The following is a 22,868-nucleotide window of genomic DNA, read 5'->3' as shown; positions in this document are numbered from 1 at the left end:
CCGCGCCACAATCTGCAGGCACCCACGACAGAAGGGTCACCCTCAAGACGACACCAGGCCCTCACGACCGCCCAGCGCTGAAGGGAGGGGAGGGCTGGGCCAAGCCCGCTCTGGGCGAACCGCCGGCACCGGAGAGAAGGCGCTCCCCGACCCGTCGCTCTCACGATCAGGCGGCTTCCGGCGCATCCCGACGTCATCGTTCCCCGCCGCCGCGCCCGGCCGCTTCCGCTGTCCGGCGCGGTCGTAGCGGCGGCCCGGCGAGAGGCGGCCTGGGGCGGGCGCGTCGACGCTTCCCCACAGGCGAGACATGGCTGCTGAGGAATCTGGCTACACTCTGGGTTCCGCCGCTTCCGACTCGTACCCGAGGTTTGGGCAAGTTCTGTTTGCTAAGGATATTCCTGTAATTATTACGATGAAAAATGCACTAGTGTTTATCGTACTAACTTACAATCATGTATTCTCTCGAATACAAATCTAACTGCGAAAACTGCATCCCCCTTACTTGATTAATTTGGACATAATTTACTTTTTCCTACTTAACTTGCATTTATTCTCTTCACTTTGTAATTGCAGGTTTGCCTGGGTCCAGCTCCATGGTTGCTGATATCTGAAATCCTCCTGCTTAAAGCGAGGCATACCGAGTGCTGCTTGTGTGTTAACGAACTGGGTTATGGCCTTCTTAGGAACCCAAAGAATTTCGGGATTTTATAGTAAGCATTTCATAGTAACTGAATTACTTTTTATTTCTTCAGTTCCTGTGTTCTTTTTACCTGGTGTACTGACTCTAATGGCCATGTGAGAATATTAATTGTATTGGGACCAATATCTTTTTTTTTTTCTAAGATGTAAAATAAAATCTAATTTTATAAATAAATAAAATTTCTTTGCCGAACTCTACCTTTTCCTTAGGGTGCATGTTACAGTGAAGAAGTGCACAATGTAGCCTGCGTAATGTTAGTTTCAGACTGCAGTACTTGATGTTTGTGGGGCTCTTAGTTCTGTTAATTCTGACCACAGAATTAAGTCTTAATCCCAAATGAAGATGAATTCTTGGCTTTCATGGATTTAAGTTTTTTTTCTTATTGTTGTCAAGGTGGCTAGGAATGCATTTACATCACAAAAACGGTTGTAGCTATTAAGGGAATGTCTTTGCTACTTCAGGAAAGATGATTGCTCTTTCAAAAGGAATTGCAAGGTCTTGGAGACAGTAAGAATACACACTTAGCCAGAAAGGGAGAAAAACTATTTTGTAGTGTTAGTTTACAGAGTAAAGATCCCCAACTGAAGCAGGTCTCCAAAAGTCTAAAAGATGCCTGGAAACATAAACTAAAGCTAGATTATGGCTTCCATCAAAGATGGGTAAATCTTATGACAGAAACAGCAATCTCAAAGGTATAATACAGCACTTCAAATTGGAAAAGCAGTGCTCTGTGCTACATCCTGTCTTTTTGATTTCTCATCTTTTTACTTTGCAAATTTGAAAGTCATTAGTCCTGTGTGTGTGAAACAGGTGAAAGAAACAGGTGGGGTCAAATTTATAGTTTATTACAGATGAAGAAATAAGTCATGTTTCTTCTTCACAAAGGTGATAAATAGCACATAAAACACTCTCAGATGTGATAGGACTGCCTCTATTTGGATGTCGTCTCTAAAATACAAACCATACATGCTATCAAAAAATGGTAATATATCAGCATTTAAGACCAATGGTTAAGAGACTTTGATCACAAACGTAGCAACAGTCTTAACAGTATGCCATTATTAAATTACAGAGCAGTCTGCTAAATTACAGAGCAGTCTGCATTCAAAGACAATTTAACTGACATTCTAGATTGATAACGCTCTGCATAAATCTTTACATAACAGTTTCCATCCGACCGGGTAAATATGCAGAAAATTATCTCCATTTTCTCTTCAAGTCAGATGCTAGTACCACAATTTCCAGTAGCAAAGAGGAGTCAGTCAGTTACAGGTCAGCAACAAAGTGAAGCAGCTAAGCAGAGTACAGGCTGATGAAATTGCTGAGCTCAAGCAATAAGAGTAAAAATACTTTCTAACCTGCATGCAAGTACAGATGTTTGCTGCATAATCTCTTGAGCTTCCCATATTGTTAATATTAGGTTCCCAGGGTATAATTTAGTCCTTCACAAAAACAGATAAAGGCTATCTGAGAAACAGAATAAGCAAGCACTGTGCATATGAACCATGACATCGAATTGTTAAGAATGAAAATAGCGTGATAGCCATTTTCACACACAGAAGGCAACAGAAATTATTCTGAAATACCTTATCACTTGCTGATGGGATTTTCCCTTCCTCTGCCTTTTATGATCCCATTACTTTAAATTCCTATATATATTACTCAGGATTTTTAATCCCTGAAAATTTACAGTAGAAATTACAAATATAGATACCTATATATGTATATATATTGAAAACCAAATCCAAATGAAAAGGGTTAGATATTTCAAACGCAGACTAAGCCACCAGCTCTGGAAAAGCCACTGCATCTGCAAGGACAGGTTATAGACCCATACCTTTAGCAAAACATGTTCGAGCTAGCCGTTACTGGTCAAATATACTTAGAACAGCAGAAAATATATGTCAGGAGTAGCAACCTTAACCATATGTAACTAGTTAGGCAATAACGTTACCCATTCCTAGCCTTCTTAAGTACTGTTTAAGTATTTATTCAGTTGACTGTCAAGTACTAAAAAAATTCAATCTGAATCTATCAATTACAAATACATGCACATTTATAGAAATAATCACATGAAGGCAGGGAACAAACCTGCTGTTCATTCCAGGTGTATATTTGCATGTATGTTACGCATTGAAAAACAACAGCAAACCAAACGAAAAAAAACAAGCCACAAAAACCAACCAAACAAAAAAATGAAACAAAAAACCAAAAAAAAAACACCAAAAAAAACCACACACCAACCCAGCCAACCAACCCCCCCACCCAAAACCTGAAAAAAAAATCCCAACCAACACACCAACAAAAAACCTGCCCACACCACCAGCCTCCAGAAACCGTACATGCTAAAACAAAGAAGAACCCCTGCCACACCCCCAAACTAGTAAAGGACTATAACTAGAACAGGCCTTACTTCTTCGCAAACCAGGGAACTGAATGTATGTGTGCATTCACTGAACCCAAGAGTAGTTCTCTTGCTACCATGAATAGCCATAGTCCTTTCAAATTTCATGTGGGTCTTTGTTTCTTATTAGAAGGAAGTGTTTTGTTACTTTCAAACACTTACACAATATTTATGTGTACTGCATTGCCACTAGAATAAGTAACTGGACAAATATGACACTCTCTACTGGTTTCTAAAGCCCAGTCTGGGCTTTAGGGACCTTGCGAACAGCTCTTCAAAGCCTTAAGGGCTCCATATTGTGTGTGTGTGTGTGAATTAATTTAGCTCATGTGTCTGGGGGTTCTTAAGTCCTAGTCACACTTCAAAGTGTTTATATGCATGCTGCAATTCAAATGCAGGACAAAGATAACAAGTAGCCCAAAATCTCACATATCCATTTTGAACAGATTTTTGAATGGTGGTGCACAGGTGTGTGTACTGGACTAGATGATAACACAGTGGTCCTTTCTACCCTCAACTATTTTGTGATTCCATGCATCATTAACCGTGCTGGTGAGAACACACAAGTACATTCTAAATTAATTACCTGTACAATCTAATGCTTGCACCAATGTAAATGACATTCCTATAATGTAGTCAGACTAAGGCACAGGGATGACCAGCGGTGACCAACACCACATAGCCAGGAGTTAAGAGCCCTGCTGCTGCCTCCAAATCCAGCACATTGGAATAGAAAGTATTTCTTGCAGAAACTTAGCCAAGAGTCCAGAATGGGCCCTCAGTTAAACTTAGCCTGATAGCAAGTGTTCAATCTGGTAACAATTCTTCCTTCATGGAAACAATTCCTTCCTTCCATCAATCTCTAGCAACATTTTTCAGTTTTCCTATCAGAACAACACCCATCTTACATAGTGGATTCAAAGATTATCTTTTCTCCCAACCATGACATGGTCAGCCAGCATCAAGAATGCAGCTTACAGGCAGCTTTAACACCCAATGTAAAAGGAGAAAGGGTTCTTCTTACAGTGGACATGGCTACAATTTGTGCCCAAGACTACTTTTTAAGTTTTAAGAGAGTATATGCATGCACATGCTGGAAAAACAGAGGACAAACAACATGGCTCCAACGCTGGACTGAACAACACTACATCCCAGCAGCCTTCCAACAGGCCTTGTCATCTTATGCCAGTCTTAAGGAGGAGAGGTTCCACAGGTGTGTAAGAACTTTGCCCTTTATAAATGATGCACAAGAGCTGCAGTATCAATCCCACCAACTGCCTCTAGATTTTAATTAGCAGTCTAAATAATAAGGGTGATGTTTTGAGAGAAACAATGGCTAGAAGCTAGTTGTCCTCAACATGAAGAGACACATGGTTGTCTGTTCAGACTACTAAAAACTCAAAGAAGCCACATCCTTGTACAAGGTTTTGTACACCAGTAATTTCACATTATTGTGTTGGTAACTTTTTTTGATAGAATAAATGTGATAAAGTACTTCACAGAATTTGGTTCCTGTGGCTTGAGTCAAATAAAATTGGAATATTATTTCTACGTTTTCTGCCTTCTACCTTTTGTTCTGGGCTGCTCTCCTACAATAAGTAGGTAGTAAACTACATATACATGGCTCTAAAGCCTCAGCTACCAACTCTAGGTGTCATTTAACCCAAACAAAATGTATTGCTCTCTACTTCTTTTGCCGTGTCAGATATTATCCCTCTACAACTACAAAAGCAAAAACTTAACAAGGCACTGACTGGATACAATGAGAATGAAGACATTATTTTTTTTTCCCTAGGATTCAGCTCCTTCCTGTCCTATAAGAGCAATGGTCTGTTAAGGTCTGGTAGTTCCTAGTGTGACTTGCTTAGCAGCTTGTACCAGACCCATTAAGTCAAGCTATAGCATAAAAGCAGGTGGGAGGTGGGTAGGGATGCAGTTGCTGGTCTTCCCTCTTCAAATAATACCAATATCCTGTTCCAGGTATGTACCATGAAGCCAGTATGATCTGGCTTTGTGCTTCAGTAATCCAGTATCTTTACTTCTTACAGTTCATTTGCTAGACATCATCAATGCTATAATTACAGGCAAACCTTCAAAGGGTCTTTCTCTCTCTCTCACACAAACACACACACACACACACTCCCATCCCCCAACACTCTCTTAATGGTAATACTTTACAGCCACTGCTGCACCTCTGATTCAAGAAAATAACTCTTGCTTTATAGCCCTTTCTTCTATAATCATGTTTAGGATAGAATGCAAATGCTGTATCTATATGCATTCTGACTACCATCATAGCCAGTAGTCAAGCTTTCTGTCAAGCTCTTCTCATTCTTCTCCCTAATGCTCCATCTCTAAGGCTAGTCTTTCAGGATACCTAAGTATGTGTTTGCTCAGGTTCTTCAAAACAAGTTTAAAAATCTCCAAATATTGCTTCAGCAATGGTTAATCATTTTAAATCATGCTGTGGTTAATCATTTTAAATCATGCTGTGATGGCACAGGTGAACATCTGCAGTAAATTTAAAATCAACTATCCTAACAGGGTAGAGCAAAGTTTCCAGTTAAAATTTTCACTAAAGCCCCAGTTTTGCAAGACACTACTGGTACAGTCTTCAAAAATAGCCACAAACCAGAAATCAAACACTACATTGAGAGAGTTGTTCTTGGAAAAAGCTTATTCTTTTCCTTTTTAAAAATACGTAAGTGCCAGCCGTGACCCCAAAAAGTGGATTCAGAAGCGTTTACAACTTCCAGGAAAATAAGTACCACGTGGTACTTTCAGATTTTCTTTAAACCGTTAAGTGTCCAAATAAATAAGGATAGGGTAAAGTAACACAATCTCTGGAAACAACATTCTCAAAGAATAATTACAAGTTTTTGCAAATACTTCAATCTGGTATTTCCTTTTAGATGCTTATTAAGGTTCACCCCACACATCTATGAGTGCAAAACCCACTAAAGTAATTATAGCCTTCTTCTCCTAGACTAATTACTATTGGAAATATTGCTTCTTCTGTTGATTAGCCACCCCAGCTGAGATTAAGAAATTACGCTTCCGAGAAAGACCTTGCATATTTTCTTAAGTGAAGCAACTCAGCCATATTATATAATAAACTGAGAAAAAAAAAAAATCACTTTGCAAAACCAGTTTTACATTCAGACAGACAGCAGCAAAAGGCACGCATCTCCAGATGATCATGCTTGAACAAAAGTGAAATCACAACATACAGGTGGTATTATGAAATAAAATCAAGGATACAGAAGTATTTCTACATTTAGAACAAGAAACACTTGCTAATAAAGCTAAAAACATCATATATAGAAAGGCTTTCCTGAAAAAAAAAAACAAACCAAACAAAATCCTTGCAAAGGTGTTCTAGAGGAAAGGGTTAAAAAAATAAAAATCAAACTTTAAATATAAACCCCTGTCCTTTAATACAGTAAGACACAAGATCACTGTTTCATCATAGAAGACTACCTTATTAGCGCTGAAATTTCAGTCTGCATCCAGTTAGAAAAATACAACTAACTGAAATAATTACTTATACTGTTGGTGCAAGCACAGACAACAGCTAATGATGATGTCTATATAGGAATCTTTTTGTAGTCAAGGACAATTTGGGTTGGCTCTTCTGCCTGTAATGGAGAAATCTGCAGATGCACTAGAGTAAGTTTTCCAGTAGATGAACTGGAGTTTTTGTTTCCACATTTTTTGTTTGTTCGTGGGTTTTTTAGGGTTTTTCTTTTTAGTTTCCAATTTTCAAGAAATATTTTGAAAGTTTGTGTCCCCTAGAAAGGTTCTCTGCTCAGGGATTTCTTATGCCAAAAGAGTTTTCAAGTTTCTCTAAACAATGAACCAAGAAACACCATCTTCATATCTCACCTGATTCTTCAGTGAACGTATCATAGATGCATCAATTTAGGGACTGACTCCAGTGATTGAAATGACCTTGCCTGCAATCCTTTTTTTTTTGCTGTTATTTTGTTTTGTTTTTTAAAGACTGAAAAACCAAAAGTAGTGATCTGTGTTATAAAATTCCTCTTCCAACATGACATACACTGTTGTAAAACAACTCATGATAGTAATAACAGCAATTAACTTTTCTCCATGTCATTTGTGTAAGTCAAATTATAAGAAGCTTACAACAAGTAATACTTTTTGTTTACTTCAGTTTCAGCCTGAATCTCCCACTGATTACCTACTGTTAGATTGCCATGAAAAGTAATGTTTCCTTAACTGATAGAACACATCTATGTCAAAGATATAAAGGCTGTGCTAACCAGAACATGGATTCCATAAGGATTTATCACCAGTACTTCCAGCTACATTTTACTACCAGAAGCAGTGTTTGTGACATTGCCATAGAGCTTACAGAGCTGTAAGAAAATGTGAAGTAAAGAAGAAAGGTTTTAAAAGTGTCTTCATTTTAAGTCAATGATGTCTTCATCATATAAAGAAATCAGCGGAAATGGATAGCTAGATGGTGAGCTCTCCTCCCTGCTTGCTGAAGTATCAGGATCTGAACTAGTGGAAAGATGACGTCCTTCAGAATAGCCTACAAATGCGCTTGGGATTATCCTGCAAAGAGGAAGACAAAAGTTACTAAAAAAAATACACAGGTGAGGGCAGAAAGGAACAATGGCTACTTCTAGATTCAATCAAGTTATCCTAAAGACAGACACCTAAGTTTCCTCCTGTTTTGCTCCACTAAAAATAATCAAAACACAGTATTAATGAAGCCTCTCACCCAAATAATTTCCATGTAGGGAAATATATAAAACACAGTTTTACACTGCAAGAGATTTTTTTGTTTTGTTGCTCTCAGTCTCCTGTATCTTGCCAGTATTCTGTATTCTGCCAGTACTCTAGGCAAACATAAGTTATGGAAACAATGAAAACAAGAGAATGGGACTGGGGTATCCTGGTTCAGGGCAAATTTGGGAGAGTGCCAAACAGACAAATGCTGCAGTACTTTTTCACAAAATTTATTCTGAAAACAGCAACACAAGAGCATACAAAGAAAACAGAGTCTTCACAGTGCAGCTGCAGTAGTCCAAATCTTTATAACAGGTTCAGCTGCAGCAGGTCCCAAAAAATGCCATTTAGTCTTGTCTTGCATTATTATCATAATTCTTATCATTAACATGTCTTTAGCAAAAAGTGTAAGTGCTTCAGTACTTAATAGTATTCAGATACTCTAACAAACACATTAGCATGAAATGCACATGGCTATACAAAGGTTTCAGTTAGCCTCATGCCAACTGAAATAAGCGTGAGCAATCAATTCTGAAAATATTTACAGTCTAACATAGGCTCTTTTCCAAAGTATACTTACCTGTCACTACTAGTTGATCTTACAGCTCCCTGCTTAGGGTCTGACTGTCCTCGAGATACCTTTTTCAGCTTCTGTGCACTTTCTGTCTTGGGTATAGGCTCATCCAAGAGACCTCAATAAAGGAATAAAAGACTTAACACTTTCAACATAAATCAAAGTATTCATGAAAAGGTTAAGGTATCTGTTGCTGGTTTCCATTTAACAATTTCTGCCTAGCTTAGAATATGGCCATCTTATACACGATCAGACAATGGCTATGCTATTTGCAAATAATGCTTCCTCGCTGTTTCCTTTTTTTATTTTAATAATTTACGAATACTAGCTGCATGTTACAAACCTACCTGTGATAGTGCAAAGATTAGAAAGTATACGTTTGGCAACTGATATGTAACACTGAGGAATGAGAGTTTACCCAGCAATTCTTTACGTGTTCTGCTTGCAATTTCTTTAATTTCCATACGAGATAAAGGTAGTGAGTGCATAACTGGAAGAGAGGTAATGCCACTCGATGTTGTAGTAGTGATGACCTTGGGAGCCAAAGGTGACTTCAGAGGTCGTTCAATGCTTCGCCCAACCAGATTGCTCAGAGGTATTTTGTACAGTTTTTTGCATGGAACTTCACCTGAAACACAGAAAGAAAAAATAGTATTACACTTTGACAACAGAATCAGTTCTTAATAATTCCAAATGAAAAGTTATAAAGACAAGCTATACTTGTTGAGCTGGGCACTTTTTAACTGAAATGATAAAGATCTTTCTTGCTCCAGAGATCTTTCAATACAAATAAGCTAGGAGAAGGAAGAAATATAAGCCATTTGACTTAGGGAGAAAAAGAAGATTGACTCTTGGCAACATGATGAATCAGGAGCGGAACCAGGAAGTGATTTTATATGACCTGTGGCTGGAACTCTGACTGTTATACTGCACTCTGTGCAGTATTGCCCATGTGTTTTAAAGTACTGCAAACACATTGGAGCCTGGATCCCAAGTAATTTAAATTATGACTCCTCCTCTTAGGTAACACAAAATACCATGTCTTCCTAATTCCTAGAAGAAAAAGAAACCAAAGTCCCAAACTTACCATCAAATAAGAAATTTGTGATTACCTTCTCCTTTTCCTATCTGCTAACAGTAAAGCAGCAGATTTAAGGAAGAAAGGTGTACACGCATCTTGCATTATTTAGTTGATGTTCCCTTGTTTCTCCTTCATTGTTACACTATAGATTGACCGCTCATAGATCATGTTACACCAAATTGTCTGTGCAAAGCTTTTCAAGGCTTCTTACTTTTGTTTTGCAAAAGCTTCCACCATTCAGTGGTTATTCAGCTTTTCTTTAACAGAAGGAATAGCGTATGTGAAATGTCAAGCCTTCTCACAATTTTATGCCCCTTTTTGCATTATGACTTGTGGTCACATTGCAAAAGAGTCATCAAGATACTGAGGTTTAATTCCTCCCTTCCTACAGAATTTATTTCTTCAGAACAGTGCTACCATGTATTCAGAAAAGAAACTACAGTGAAAAAGCTCAGCCAAGTGCTTTATATGTGTGGAAAACAGAAAATCTCTTATCCTCCACACTTTCAGGTAGGAACTCACTTTTTTTACCATCTTTACTTAAGACCAGCCGCACCAAAATTTGATAGCAGTTGGAATGATTAGAGATCACATTACCTTCTAGAGAAGGAAGAGGTAATTCTGGCTTTTCGTAAGCTGTCGGTGTTTGAGGAGAACTCTTTGAACTCATTTCCTTAGAGCTGCTGTCAGATGATCCACTTACTGCAGCAGTTGCTTTAAAATAAATATCCGACTGAAATGACAAATAACCCATCATTAGTACAGTGAGACTTTCTTAATCATCTTCTGATTCTCTTTGTCCTTGATATAAACTAGGTGCAGACAGACGAACAATTATTGCAGATAAAGTAAGGATGTATTTCGGTTTTGTTTGTTACGTTTTTAGTGGCAGCAACTTATTACGTTAATTAGAACCCAACACAACAGAAAGAGTCAAACACGATTTTTCCATCTTACCCTTGATGCTACAAGCTGAAGCTCAGGCACAACTGCTGTGTGGACTAAGTTCCCATTCACCACTAATCGGATCTCAATGGAATCAGTAGTGAAGGCAAGAACATAAGGGAAAGCACAGACTGCAATGAAATAGAAGTTATTTGGCAAGGAAAAATGGTTAAAGCAAAAGTTTCTTGGATGCTCCATGAAAACTGTTCTTGACCTTTCTGGCATGTTCCTCTCTTATGAAAAGTGCTGTCTAACATACTGAAGAAAATTTCACTCTTCATGCCTGGCAGAATATGGAGGGAATGGAAAATGAGAAACACAAAAAAGAAAGGGGAAAAAAGTTCAACAAAGGGTGAACTTGCTACCAAGGCTCCACTTTTCAAAACTATCAGAAACTTAAGTCAAGTGGCATCGTGAATGTAACATGCTGATTCCCAGAACACTGGAATTCCACCAGAGCCAAGTGCAGGCAAAAACAGTAGCAAAAAATCATCTACTAAAAGGAGATATTTTCTTACCAACAGCATAAGGAACTTGATTCCAGCTGAAATTGAAGTCATAAGCTGATGGCTGGACAAGTGGACAACGTCCACTGAAAGGATATACCTTTCTGTATTGACAAACGTCTGCAGCAAAATAGAAAAAAGAAGCATCCATCACTTTACACGGTAAGCGACCACCACCCATTTTATAGGGAGATTTTGCAGAAGAGTGGGCATTATGCACACAATCAAACATTCTTGTAAAAGTCCCTCTATAAACAAACAGCTAAGCAAAAGTTGCTTTCTCTGTGAACACACTGGAAAGACAAAAATAAAAGACCTACGTTTTAGTAAGTTGTTGTATTTTGCAGAGTAAATATTGTTTCAACAGTTACCAGGTCCCTAATTTGTCTAAAGATACAGAAACAGGCAAGAAAACTTCAGAGAGCAGTGTCTGGAGAATTGTATCTCTCTGCCCTTCAGGTAGTCATATGTTCATATAATTTACACTCTTTGAAGACTGTTACGCACATGGGTTATTACAGACACCAAGATTTCATTAATCATATAACCTGCACATCTATAAATCAACTAGTATGACTAAAATACTTGCATTCGTAATTTCTCCAATATGCATTTCAGTTCCACAGAATGTATTTTGACCTTCAAAGAAACACAAATTTATTTCCATATACAGACCTAGACTCCAATGAAAGAAGATCTACACATGTAGATTAAGCTATTACCATTTCTGGCCTTCCCTAAACACTTACAGTTATAGCACAACAGTAGACCAGCTTCACCATCTTCATATACATCAATAGCTGCAACAAAATTAACCTGCAAGGATAATGGAAAATATTAACAGGCAGGCAGAGGATACTGTAGTTATTACAACTGGGTTGCAATTAACAAGCAATACAGTCAGTTGGGGAAGCGCACAATCACAGGTAAAAGGAAAAAAAAAAGATAAATAAATAAATTTATAAAAATAGCTTATGTTGTAATGTAATTTTCAGGATGTTCTTAAGATGAAAATTAGTTTCTTTTGTATTTGGCTCTGTACAGTACCAAGCATTCATAACCATACCACACTGTAAAGCAATAAAAACACAGCTTATTTAGCAATATAAATTTTGGGAAATAGGATGATTTCAGAAAGCTGTGAATCAACATGGTATGTTAAAGATAACAATTCTTTTCAAAAAGTCATCTTCAAATACACATCATGACTAGCAAAAAGATCAGATACAACAATTACTGGTTCAAAACCAGTAATATTTACAGAGGTCAAGAGTGACGTACCTAAGGATTACTGAACAGTCCGAATTTACAAACTGAAAAGCAATGCTAGTTAAAGCACAGTATTTTTTACATAGATTAGGCTACATAAATTCTCTTAATTCAATTTTGGTTTTGCCTTTTACATTTAGATTAAAAACAAACCAAAACAGCCACAAAAAGTAGGATATCTGTTCAGGAAATGAGATCTTATTAGTGAAATGCATTAAGTTACAATAGACAAATGCTTCCCAACCATATATACTACTTGGACAGGGAGAAGGCTGAGAGACTAATTCCATGAACAGCAGTTCTTTGACTTTCCTTCTTTTAAGATTACTGTGCAGGTCAAGAACCGTTAAGAAAACCTGAAAGTTTACGCATCCATACCAAATGCATTTTGACCCGTCTTTTGTAGTGACTGAAAGCCATTGCTGCCCTGTTGTCCAGAGAAATAAGCAGGCAACCCATTTCAATATCATAAAAACCACTAGCTCAGCTCATATGAATTGTCTGCTTTATTTGTCTTCCTATAGGAAATAAGGATTCTGGTGCGGAAAAGAAATGGGAGTGGTGGATGGTGATGGTGATGTACTTCTCCATCCCCATTCTTTACTTCTAGTTCCTCCTCATCCAGATTAAGATTGATTCCCAGTGCTGTGGAGAAGTTTACACTTGATCAACCATGCCAGGAGCACCTCTTCATCACCAGATCCAAATAAAAATAGAGATGATTTAAAAAGAAAATAACTGATCAAGAACCATCAAATGAAAAAAGTAGTCCCTTATGTCGTTAACAACAACGGATTACCTGTGCAAAATCTTCCTTTTTTTTTTTTTTTAATTGGGTCTAAAGCTACATGTCCACATCTTTGTTTAGAAACTATACTGGAACTTTTTTTTGAAAACAAAGACATGACCTAAATCCTCTCCCTATGTCCTAGACAGATAGATATTCCGTTATTAGTTGACTGGGCAGCAGTTTCTTAAATAGAATGATAAACAATATGTAAATATTTTAGCTACATGCAAATAGGCAAATCTGAACAAGATACTGGTGGTCAACCACTGAAGTCATTTTGAAGCAATTTTTAAAACAATAAAATGCTGATACCACAAAAATAAAGCAAAAGGCTAACTACTGGCTAAGAAAGAAGAAAAATTATTTTTTTGACAACAACAACATTCCAACAACACAGGCTTTTTCCCCAACATCATATCTCCTAACTACCTCTCTTGGGAGTTATCATCATGTATCCCAAAAGGAATAAATACCTCAGAGTGTCCTAAAGCAGTAGTTATAGAAGTAAAAAGTAGCACACATGAGCATCTCCATAAATTATACTCCTAGGAGGTCAGCAGAGCATGCACCGAGTCTGCAATAAATTATGCTCAGTGAGGGTAAGCCAAACAATTTCAGCGATGAAAACTTACCCTGTTTGCTTCAACATGATGCAATCTATAGGACTCCCCCGTACTCTCGTTGATTAAATCAAACTGATGCCGATATGCTACGCAGATCATATTGTCACTGTCTCCAGTAGGTCCATCCACCAGCGTCATAACCACTGGAGGGTCAGAAAGGCATATTTCCTATAATATAAATAATAGAATTACACTCTTTTTCAAGTTCCCACTGTGGGTGCTGCAGGTACTTCATGATTGTAAAGGGATGTTTTTTAAGCACAGAAGCATAACAAAGAGCAAGCAGAAACAATTCTTTAAAAAATCTGAAAGTTTTATTTAGCATATATACGAGTGATCTCCACCATATGGCTTCTCACTTTTATTTGTCTGTAGGTTCAGGAAGATGATAATGCATACTCTGCATTCCCTGCAACCCCCACACTAGCTGAGTGCTGCTCAGTGTGTTAAGAAAATTAGTGACTAGATTACACATACCCGGATGTACTGGAACTCCTCGACTGGAGATTCAGGAGACGATAGCAGAGAGGTGCTGACTGAAGTGTCATCCGAATTATATTTCTTTGTGACAAGAAGTAGTTTGTTCCGAATAGCTGCAACAATCCTCAGTTCGCTTCCGTGGTGAGTATTAATGGCATACAAATGGCAGCCTGAGGAAATAATGTTCTAGACTCTAAGTAGTTGGGATAGGGTCTGATTTTCTGTTTTGTTTTTGTATGATGATTAGTACAACAGGGCTCTGATGGATGACTTGGCAACACAGAATTAAAAACTCCTCATTAGGATTACATTGACTTCTAGGAAAAGACAAAAGCCTATGACCCTTTTGAAACCTACTTTTAATCTGAAGTACATGGATTGTCACTATTCTGCAACTTCCAGCTTTTCAAAGCAGCTTGCTTCTGAATACCAGGAAACATTTATTTCTGCAAAAATAATGGGCAACACTCAGACTAATCTAAGCACTACTGTTTAACAGGGGATCTGCCAGTGTGCCAGTCCAGCTTAAAGTGCGCTTTATTTCAGCCTAACATCCCCACAAAATTCTTCTCGTATCTCCCAACCCTGAAATCTTATTTTTCTCTAAAGATTTTCATCATTAGCAATTTCCAAGTAACATGGTTTTTTTACAACGTTCAAAAATGTCATGCTGGACTGTACTAGAGTAATTTTCAAATATAAGCTTACCAAAGTTTGAATTGACTCGTCCAGATAAAAAAACTAAAAGTGAACACATACACCTGCCTAAAGAGAGCTAATAAGACCCTGGCAACTACCAGCATCAAAGCACAGTGGATGTTTTTAACACAGGAGAAGGATAACAATATCACCTTTTGTTCTCTCCAGTTTATTTTCTCTGCAGTCATATTTGCTTCTTATGATTTTTTTAGTCTCTATATCTTTTTGGACAGCACTGAGTCTGAAGACAAGGATACGAGAGTCTTTCCCTGACGTATGGAGAGAACCAGGAAAAAAGAAGTTAAAAAAAGAACATGGTAGTTTGAAGTTAATACTTCCAATGAGAAGCAGCACCTGACAAAAAGAGAACAAGTGAACAAAGCATAATACCTCTCTGGGGACAGAAGACTAATGAACTCTCTAGGATTCACAATTCTAGTAACCAACCCCTTCAGTACAGTAGCCACATTTCCCATTAGATGGTGCTGCACCAAAGAATGATCTGAGAGCTTCCAAACGGTGAAATGCACAACATTTTGCAAATACATAAAATCTTGCAAAATAACAAAAATACAACAGATATAAACTAGAGGGCAAGAGTGAAAGGGTTAACTTTAAGAGCTGGAACCATCCAGGTGAGCAACTGATAACTGGATCCTCAACAGAGTTTGAACCCTTCAGGATACAGAAGGGTTTTCTCTAGAAATTTCACACACTAAGTTTTGATATAGCTACACTTGCCAGATCTTCAAAAACGTCACCCATTCTCCAGGTGTCTTGAGAGAACTGCAAATGGCTCTCACATAGTTTGAGCTAGTTCTGTAAGATCTCAGGGTGAATTTCACCAGATGCAACCAAATTGGTTAACTCCCAGTGAGACAGAAGGAACCATGTTTTACCCAAAGCTTGGGTAAGCAGAACTTCAGCAAATACTGAGGAAACAAACATAAGAGGGTATAAAATAATAATAAACCAACCATACCTGTAATGCTTTTCTGAGTTAGACAAAAGATCCTGATCTTCCTTTGTGTATGTTCCCTTTATGAAACTCAATCATAGACCATTCTTTTATTGGGTAAAAACTACCTCACTAAAAAAGTGCACATTTTATGTGCATTTAAGCCTTCTGAACGAGACAAAATTGTCATAAGACATACATATCCAGAAATACCCGGAGTCAGGCAAGGATCCAAGAAGAGGGAACTCTCCTACCTTTGTCTGTTCGGGCAATCAAAAGATCCAGAGCTTCCAACACATTCATCTGCTTTATTTGGAGAGTTTTATCAAATACTTGCACTGACGGTTGACCATCTAAAAAAGAAACACACATGTATTCAAAACCCTACTGAAACTTTCTAGATGCTGGTTTTGAACCATTTATTTCTTCTAATTAAAGTCTTGGCTTTTTTCTTACAAAAATGAAGAGAAAAAAGCCCAAAAAGAACCACACAAAGCGCCTACATGTGCCACAGCATCATAGTCAATACTTCCTCACAGGAGACTTTTATTATTCTCATGAACCAGATAAAGCGACTGAAATCTAAAAGTGACATTCCTTTGGCAAGTTTGAGAATTATGACCAAACACTAACTTCATTCCCTCAGTCCCGCTGGCCTTATGTAGCACACAGAGGATTATAAGGGGTCAGAGTAGCAATATCATTGCTAAGGGAAGAAGTAGGATTTCATTGTCACATAAGCCCTTGGCTTCACGCTCACTATTATCAAGGGCTAAGAAAACCAGACAAGCCATTTAGACATCTCTTGCACCTGGATGCGACCTCCTACAGCTTTTCAGATGGTCAAGAAAACAACATCTGAAATAAGAACACATTCAGAAATCTGCATCAACACTAGCCCCAATATGGCTTGATTCTACCGCAGAATGAATTCTTGCAACTGGGTTACATAAATGTAATAGATTTACTTGATTAGTAACTATCCCCCTACATAAAGACTTACTAACACCTGAACAGAGTTTATGAACACACATTTTCAAGAAAATGTCAGATAGATTAAAAATTGACACAAAAACACTAGATCATTTACTAACCATCTATTAACAAGATGCCAGCATCTGTAGAAACCAGCAAGGACTGGCCCCAAGAATCTGCACAGACAACCTCATGAGGAAAATTACTGCAGAAAGACTGAGATTCCCAAGGCTATGAAGTAACATAAGGGATACATATTAAGTACACTAAAAAATACAGATCATACAGACACAGAATGTGATGGACAATGGCAATAACATATAAATGCTTTTGGCAGGATACATTTCCAAACAGTATATTCCTGGAATTTGAAACATCAAAACTGAAATAATTTTCTGGCAGAGGACTTCCTGCACCAATCGTGGTTTGGAGACTAGCTAAGTGTAAGACACATAGCTGAAATGCTAGAATTAAAACACATGCAGCTGAAACTCAGTGCAACCATCATGCAATAATTTTTTTCATTTAAAAATCCCAAACCTATAGACTTAAAATATACGTACCACTACGCACACACAGCTTGCTTACATTTTACGGTTCAATTTGTTATGTTTAGGATGTTTAGCGACTAGCACATGGTACAGTTTCTGCCTTTCTGCCAAACTGTTCTTCCATCCTGTGCTCTCCGTACTTACCTCCCAGGGCCTGCCTCTCCTCTCCCAATTTATATATTAGTTGGATTCCCTGAAATTCTATAAGCACTTCTGAAGCTTTTGTATTTAAAACACATGCAGAAGAGTAAAGCTGGCATATTTCACTCCCTCATGACTTCAAACAAAATCCAAATTAAATAAAAGGAAATGAAAACACAACTGAATCTTTTTTCAAACGTGCTGAACTTAAAGATGATTGCATACGGAAAAGGTCACCTTCACTGAATTTTCTCAAGGTATAAAAATGTCCACACTTGCTTTAACTTAAGAAGTGCTTCTGCCCCCAGGTTCATCCTTTATTAATCTAATAGTGACTACAGAATCACTTTGACACTGTACCTTTCATCTTTTCTGCTGCAGCAACTAATTACAGAAGTAAATAAATATATACCATACTACATAATGTTTAACGTTCCATAACTTCTCTGACAGTTTCACTCACCTCCTTTTTACAAAAGCTTGTGGTTGCCAAGTTAGCTGTGGTATCCCCTTTCACAGTGGTTTTCAATTTCAATGCCTAATGCAAACAGATGTTTCATGTAAACTGAGTTTTTGTCAGCAATACCCAAACTAAAGACTATATTTAAAAGACATTTTAGGACTAGAAATAATTCCAGTTTGGAATTCCTATGCCATTTTAAGTTATGAAAAAAAGCAGAATTCTGTATCCTTAGCAATGTCAGATGGTTACTAGGTATCTTCTCAGCCAAAACATACTGTACTTGGTTGTTTTTTTTTTTTTCCTTTTTGTTTTGTTTACTTGCTTCCTAAATGGCAACTCATAAAAGAAGAGTCAAACATGGTAACAGAGAAAAACCTCCACCTCAAACTACAGAATCTAACCATCTACACAGTTTATACTAAGTAGCCAGATGTAGCCAGATAGGGGACCCTCTTGTCAATTATACAAACTCACCTTTGATTTGCAAAACTTCCTAACAAACACTAAGGCAAACTATATATATGTCTGTCTACATATATTGCCAGGCATCCCCCTAAGGTACAATTTTTACAACCTTCATTTAACTCACGTACGATAGAAATATTTCTACGTGTATACCTCACGTAGGCTTAACATAAAAATACTTCTACTCGCGTTTTATTTTGATTTAACTTACAATAATGCAATACTACAAAACTATTTCTGGTCACAGAACACTGCACTAAATCCCAACATAACTGCAAGGTAATCAAAGTCTAGCAAAAGGAGCGACACAACCTATGTAAACATAGCTGCATACCTTCTAAAGTGATCCTACCTGACCAAGCCGAACAAATTCTGCTTGTCGAGCGTCCTCTTTTTTCCGTGTTGATTTTGGGGATTCTGGTAACACATCACTGAACGATCTTCTATTAAGCATGTTCTAAAACAGAAAATGTTTCTTTCTAACTGCACAGCTTCTCAGGGAAGAGAAACTACAACTCTTCCAATCTTTCAGTGCTTTACCTTACAGCTTGTCATAGTTTACCACTGTCATGTTCTGTACAATCATACCACACAAATATGCGACATGAATATATGAAAAAGAAAGGTTTAAGCAGATCTATATAGATAAAAGAAATAAACATTGGTCAAAAAAATAGCACCTTGTTAGTTTTAGAAGTACTTAACTTAGTTAAGAATCACTTTAAGAGTAAGTCTAAGTCTTTGTCACCCAAAATAAAGTTACCTCATAGCTACCCAGGGGTAAGAATCATCCAAATTTACACATAACACAACAAATGCAGATTTTACGGTGATGAGACTATGTACTATGACTAAATACAGACTAACGCCTGTATTTATAGTATCTAAATGCCCTAGTCCCTCGCCGCAGGTAAGCTTACACGAAGTATGACATTTTTATGCTTCTTCTCACACCTGGTGAAGAGTCCTGTCCAGAAAGGACTGTCTGTCAGCTTTCATATAACTATAAAGTAAGTTATACAACAATCAGTATTGAGCTTAGTCATATGCAATTCAGTGCTCATCAGGATTACAGTCCTTTAAAGTGACAGAACATTCAAGCTACTAGTTAGAACAGGACAGCACATGTGAGGGATGCAGAAACTTCTGACTTACATTTCCCTTGTGTAGGTCGGGCGTCATGTCTTGGTATAAAGAGCGGATCAGCATGTCTAGAGTGCGTTGACGTTTCTGAGAAAATGTTGGTGTTTCCAAGGTGGCTTTTTCACCATTTATTACTAAAAGATTATGGAAAAAAGATACATTACGTAAATGAACTTCAACAATTATCCACCAACTCTAGTTTGCCTCTGTATCAAAACACCTGCTCTGCCCCTATTAAAATTGCCTTCTTTTTTTTGCCTTTTTAAAGAATAACTCTCCCTTAAGTCAAAGGAGAAAAATTAGTAATAGACAAATTCCACAAGGCATCAGAATAAATACCTAACTAATAAAAAAATTAAGGACAAACTGCCAGTCAATTTAAGTACCAAACAATTTAAACACACAAAATGAGCCATCGAGCTCCTGTCAGGTTTAACTGCAATCAACATGGTCAATTTTCAAAGATTCCTTTCTTGCTGATTTAGAAGGGCAAACATGGCTCAATGAAAATTGTAACTGAATGATTACAGAATTAAAAAGTGCTGCATAGGCATCCTTCAGCACCTTTAGGAATACATTCAGAAGAGATGCTATTCTCAGGTTTTCAGAGCTACTAAATTAACATCTCCTATTACTAAATAATGAACAGCATTATAAATCCTTTCAGATCTCCCAAGCCCTTTTCAAAAATGCAAAGCTAAATGTCGCTGCACATTCTGCAAATGTGAAAGTCAGCCTCTGTCTAGTAGCCTGAGAATTTTTTTTTGTTAATCTGACTGTAACAGTTTGATGGAACTGACATCCCAACTATGCTACAGATGTGAAAAAAAAAAATCATATATAGATAGCAGAATGCACAAGAAAACGCATACACGTTTTAAGCATAATGAATTTTAACTTGTTAGCACAATTATTTAAAGAGTGTTTCTAGCAAAAGAAAAACTGACTTACATTTCACCAACACAAAATCCCTGAACTCCTGGTGATTTGTAAACACAGGTGGGGATGGAAGGGGAGGCCCAAAGAGAGGAACGCTTTCTTCTGAAAATATTTTCAGCCTATTGAAAGTACAAATCTTTATCTACATTGAAAGTCACACCCAAACCCTACCTCTTTTTTATAGTAACTATTCAGAACCAAAGAAAAAAAATGGAAACTGTTATCTGGTTGTCTTACATAAGAATTTCAAAGGGCGTAACAAAAAATTCACTTGGAATTACTCAGCACGGCAAAGTTATGTTTCTTTTACACAAACTAACAGGGGGACATAGAATTAGAACAGAACTCGGCAGTTCTACTCATGCAGCAGTAGTTTTAGTGGCACTAGCAAGATACAGTCCTACTCAAAAACACTGTAAAAGAACAGGTCTTCACCTACAAAATATGTTCTCCTTACAGATTTCCACTTTCCCTATGCATTCACCACATGCATGAAATATTTGATGCTTTCAAAGTAGCAATGGCTTACGACATATGAATCTGTAGCTTGGGAACAGCTAATTTTCACTGAGGAAGACAGAGTCAGAATAACTTCTGTGACAGCTGGACCTGCCGAGTTATTTTGATCCAGCATAGCAATATTGAATGACGGATACAAACCCATGCCTATTCGTTCACCAGGGCATAGCTTCTTTAAGGTAAGTAATCATTCTTGGCTATTTCAAGTGATAGTTTGCCAACATGTCTTCCAAGTGGCATGTGCAGATGACACAGGTCACAGCAAGGTAAGTGGCACAATTAGATTTAACCTGTATCTGCTGTTTTGGAAACCAGACAGAAATTACTTTCTCCAAAAACCAGCAGCAACTGACTGATACTGAGTCTAACGGATCACAGTGCTTTCATACGGTCTTTTTTCTTGAAAGCTTAGGAACTGCATACAGTATGAAATGCAGTGCTACATTTGCATGAATATTGATCATCCTAATATTTGTTTCACATATTTGAGACAGTTTCATAGATGCCCTATGTCTATTTAATTACCTCCAGGTAAAAAAGCAATCATTTATAAATACAAAAGGTGTGAAATGTTCCTTAACTAGATCAGAATGAATTATAACAGGGAAAGCCATAACAAAACTAACTAAAAAATTAGACTTCTTGGGTGACATAAAATATAAAGGCACCTTAAGCAGAAATTCAGTGTCAGACCTCATAGTGGTATTGCATTTGAAACAAGGAAAATTTGCCTCAAAAGCCTAGAGCATTCCCTGTCCCTTTTTACTGAAATTTTGACCACTTGGAAGACTGTTTTCACACACACACAAAAGAAAGAGAAGCAACGAGTTCCGTTCAGGCCTACACTCAAAGGACAGAAGGAAAAGTAATGGGGGCAAGCTGAAGTATAATGTTCTAAGGTCGTCATATAAGAAAAAAATACTATGCAATATGTACTACAGCAAGATGTGTCAAGACTGGCAGAAGGAAGCAATTAAAATGGACTGATCTAGTAAAAGCTGCCAGTTACTTAACGCAAGAGAGAGAAATTTATCTTATGGACTGCAACTCATTTCCTTCCCCTCATAAACAGCAATATAAAAAGCATTTTACCATGGCTAACCCATCTAAAGACTAGCAGTTTACAATCAGGACAACAATCACTTCTTAAAGGGGATGTATGCCCAGCTTTCTGTCTCAAAGCAAGAAGAAAAAGAAAGAAGTGACTGCATTTTCACTGCACATTGGAATCACAAACATGATTTAAACAAATCTGCAAGAGGAAGCTGACAAGATCATGAAGCAAAATAAAATTATTCCTTTGCTTAACTGCATGACAGACATGACCCAAAAGAAACCTTAGCTGTAAATAGGAGGCGGGGGGGGGGGGGGGGGGGGGGAACCCCCACACACAAACTGAAGTATCACTCTTGTCTGGAGTTCAGTGTAATGGAATGCTGGAAAAACACAGTAATACGTAAAATTCTAGTAGGTTTTCAGTACATGACGTTCAACTATACAAGTACTCTATTAAAATCCCTAAAAATGAACTAGTTTGCTCAGCTACAGCCAAACTGAGATTTGTAAGGACTCGTAGTCCATGGCTATCACAACATCACACGCATTAATTAACTGTCACCATCCACGTAGTTTACTACGTCATTGATCTCACCAGGTGTGAAAGTTCCAAGCATATCTTTCATCATTTTTTATATTTCATCTAAAAAACAGTTTTGGGTTTCCCCCTTAGCTTATGTCTGTTGCAGAATTTAATGCTTCTGATGTTAAGAAACCTGCTACTTATAGCCAGTTTAGTGGCATCTGCATGCAGTCCATATTGCTCTTCAGTTTCCAAAGCACATTTGGCTTCCTGGCCTACAGACAGGTGGATCTGTCTGTATGCCAG

The 22,868-nt window shown here is 37.6% G+C and overlaps 1 protein-coding gene across 3 annotated transcripts in view; it reads right to left on the bottom strand.

The window, feature by feature from the left end:
- Positions 1-1,524: 1,524 nt before the first annotated feature.
- GARNL3 (GTPase activating Rap/RanGAP domain like 3) overlaps positions 1,525-22,868 on the bottom strand; it is a 33,240-nt gene continuing 11,896 nt past the window's right edge. For all 3 annotated transcript variants that reach the window (XM_059865353.1, XM_059865354.1, XM_059865355.1), the window contains 16 exons: positions 20,477-20,583; positions 19,538-19,659; positions 18,735-18,839; positions 17,918-17,992; positions 16,882-16,993; positions 16,042-16,140; positions 14,982-15,098; positions 14,128-14,300; positions 13,660-13,818; positions 11,718-11,784; positions 10,981-11,088; positions 10,475-10,593; positions 10,115-10,250; positions 8,855-9,064; positions 8,443-8,554; positions 1,525-7,685 (listed from right to left, as the gene is read on the bottom strand). In XM_059865353.1, coding sequence (XP_059721336.1) covers positions 7,529-7,685; positions 8,443-8,554; positions 8,855-9,064; positions 10,115-10,250; positions 10,475-10,593; positions 10,981-11,088; positions 11,718-11,784; positions 13,660-13,818; positions 14,128-14,300; positions 14,982-15,098; positions 16,042-16,140; positions 16,882-16,993; positions 17,918-17,992; positions 18,735-18,839; positions 19,538-19,659; positions 20,477-20,583 — 1,978 coding nt within the window. In that variant the 3' untranslated portion in view covers positions 1,525-7,528. The remainder of the gene's footprint in view (positions 7,686-8,442; positions 8,555-8,854; positions 9,065-10,114; positions 10,251-10,474; positions 10,594-10,980; positions 11,089-11,717; positions 11,785-13,659; positions 13,819-14,127; positions 14,301-14,981; positions 15,099-16,041; positions 16,141-16,881; positions 16,994-17,917; positions 17,993-18,734; positions 18,840-19,537; positions 19,660-20,476; positions 20,584-22,868) is intronic.

This window comes from Haemorhous mexicanus, chromosome 21 (genome assembly GCF_027477595.1).
Source record: "Haemorhous mexicanus isolate bHaeMex1 chromosome 21, bHaeMex1.pri, whole genome shotgun sequence".
NCBI lineage: Eukaryota > Metazoa > Chordata > Aves > Passeriformes > Fringillidae > Haemorhous > Haemorhous mexicanus.
This window is presented reverse-complemented; position numbering and strand designations above follow the sequence as displayed.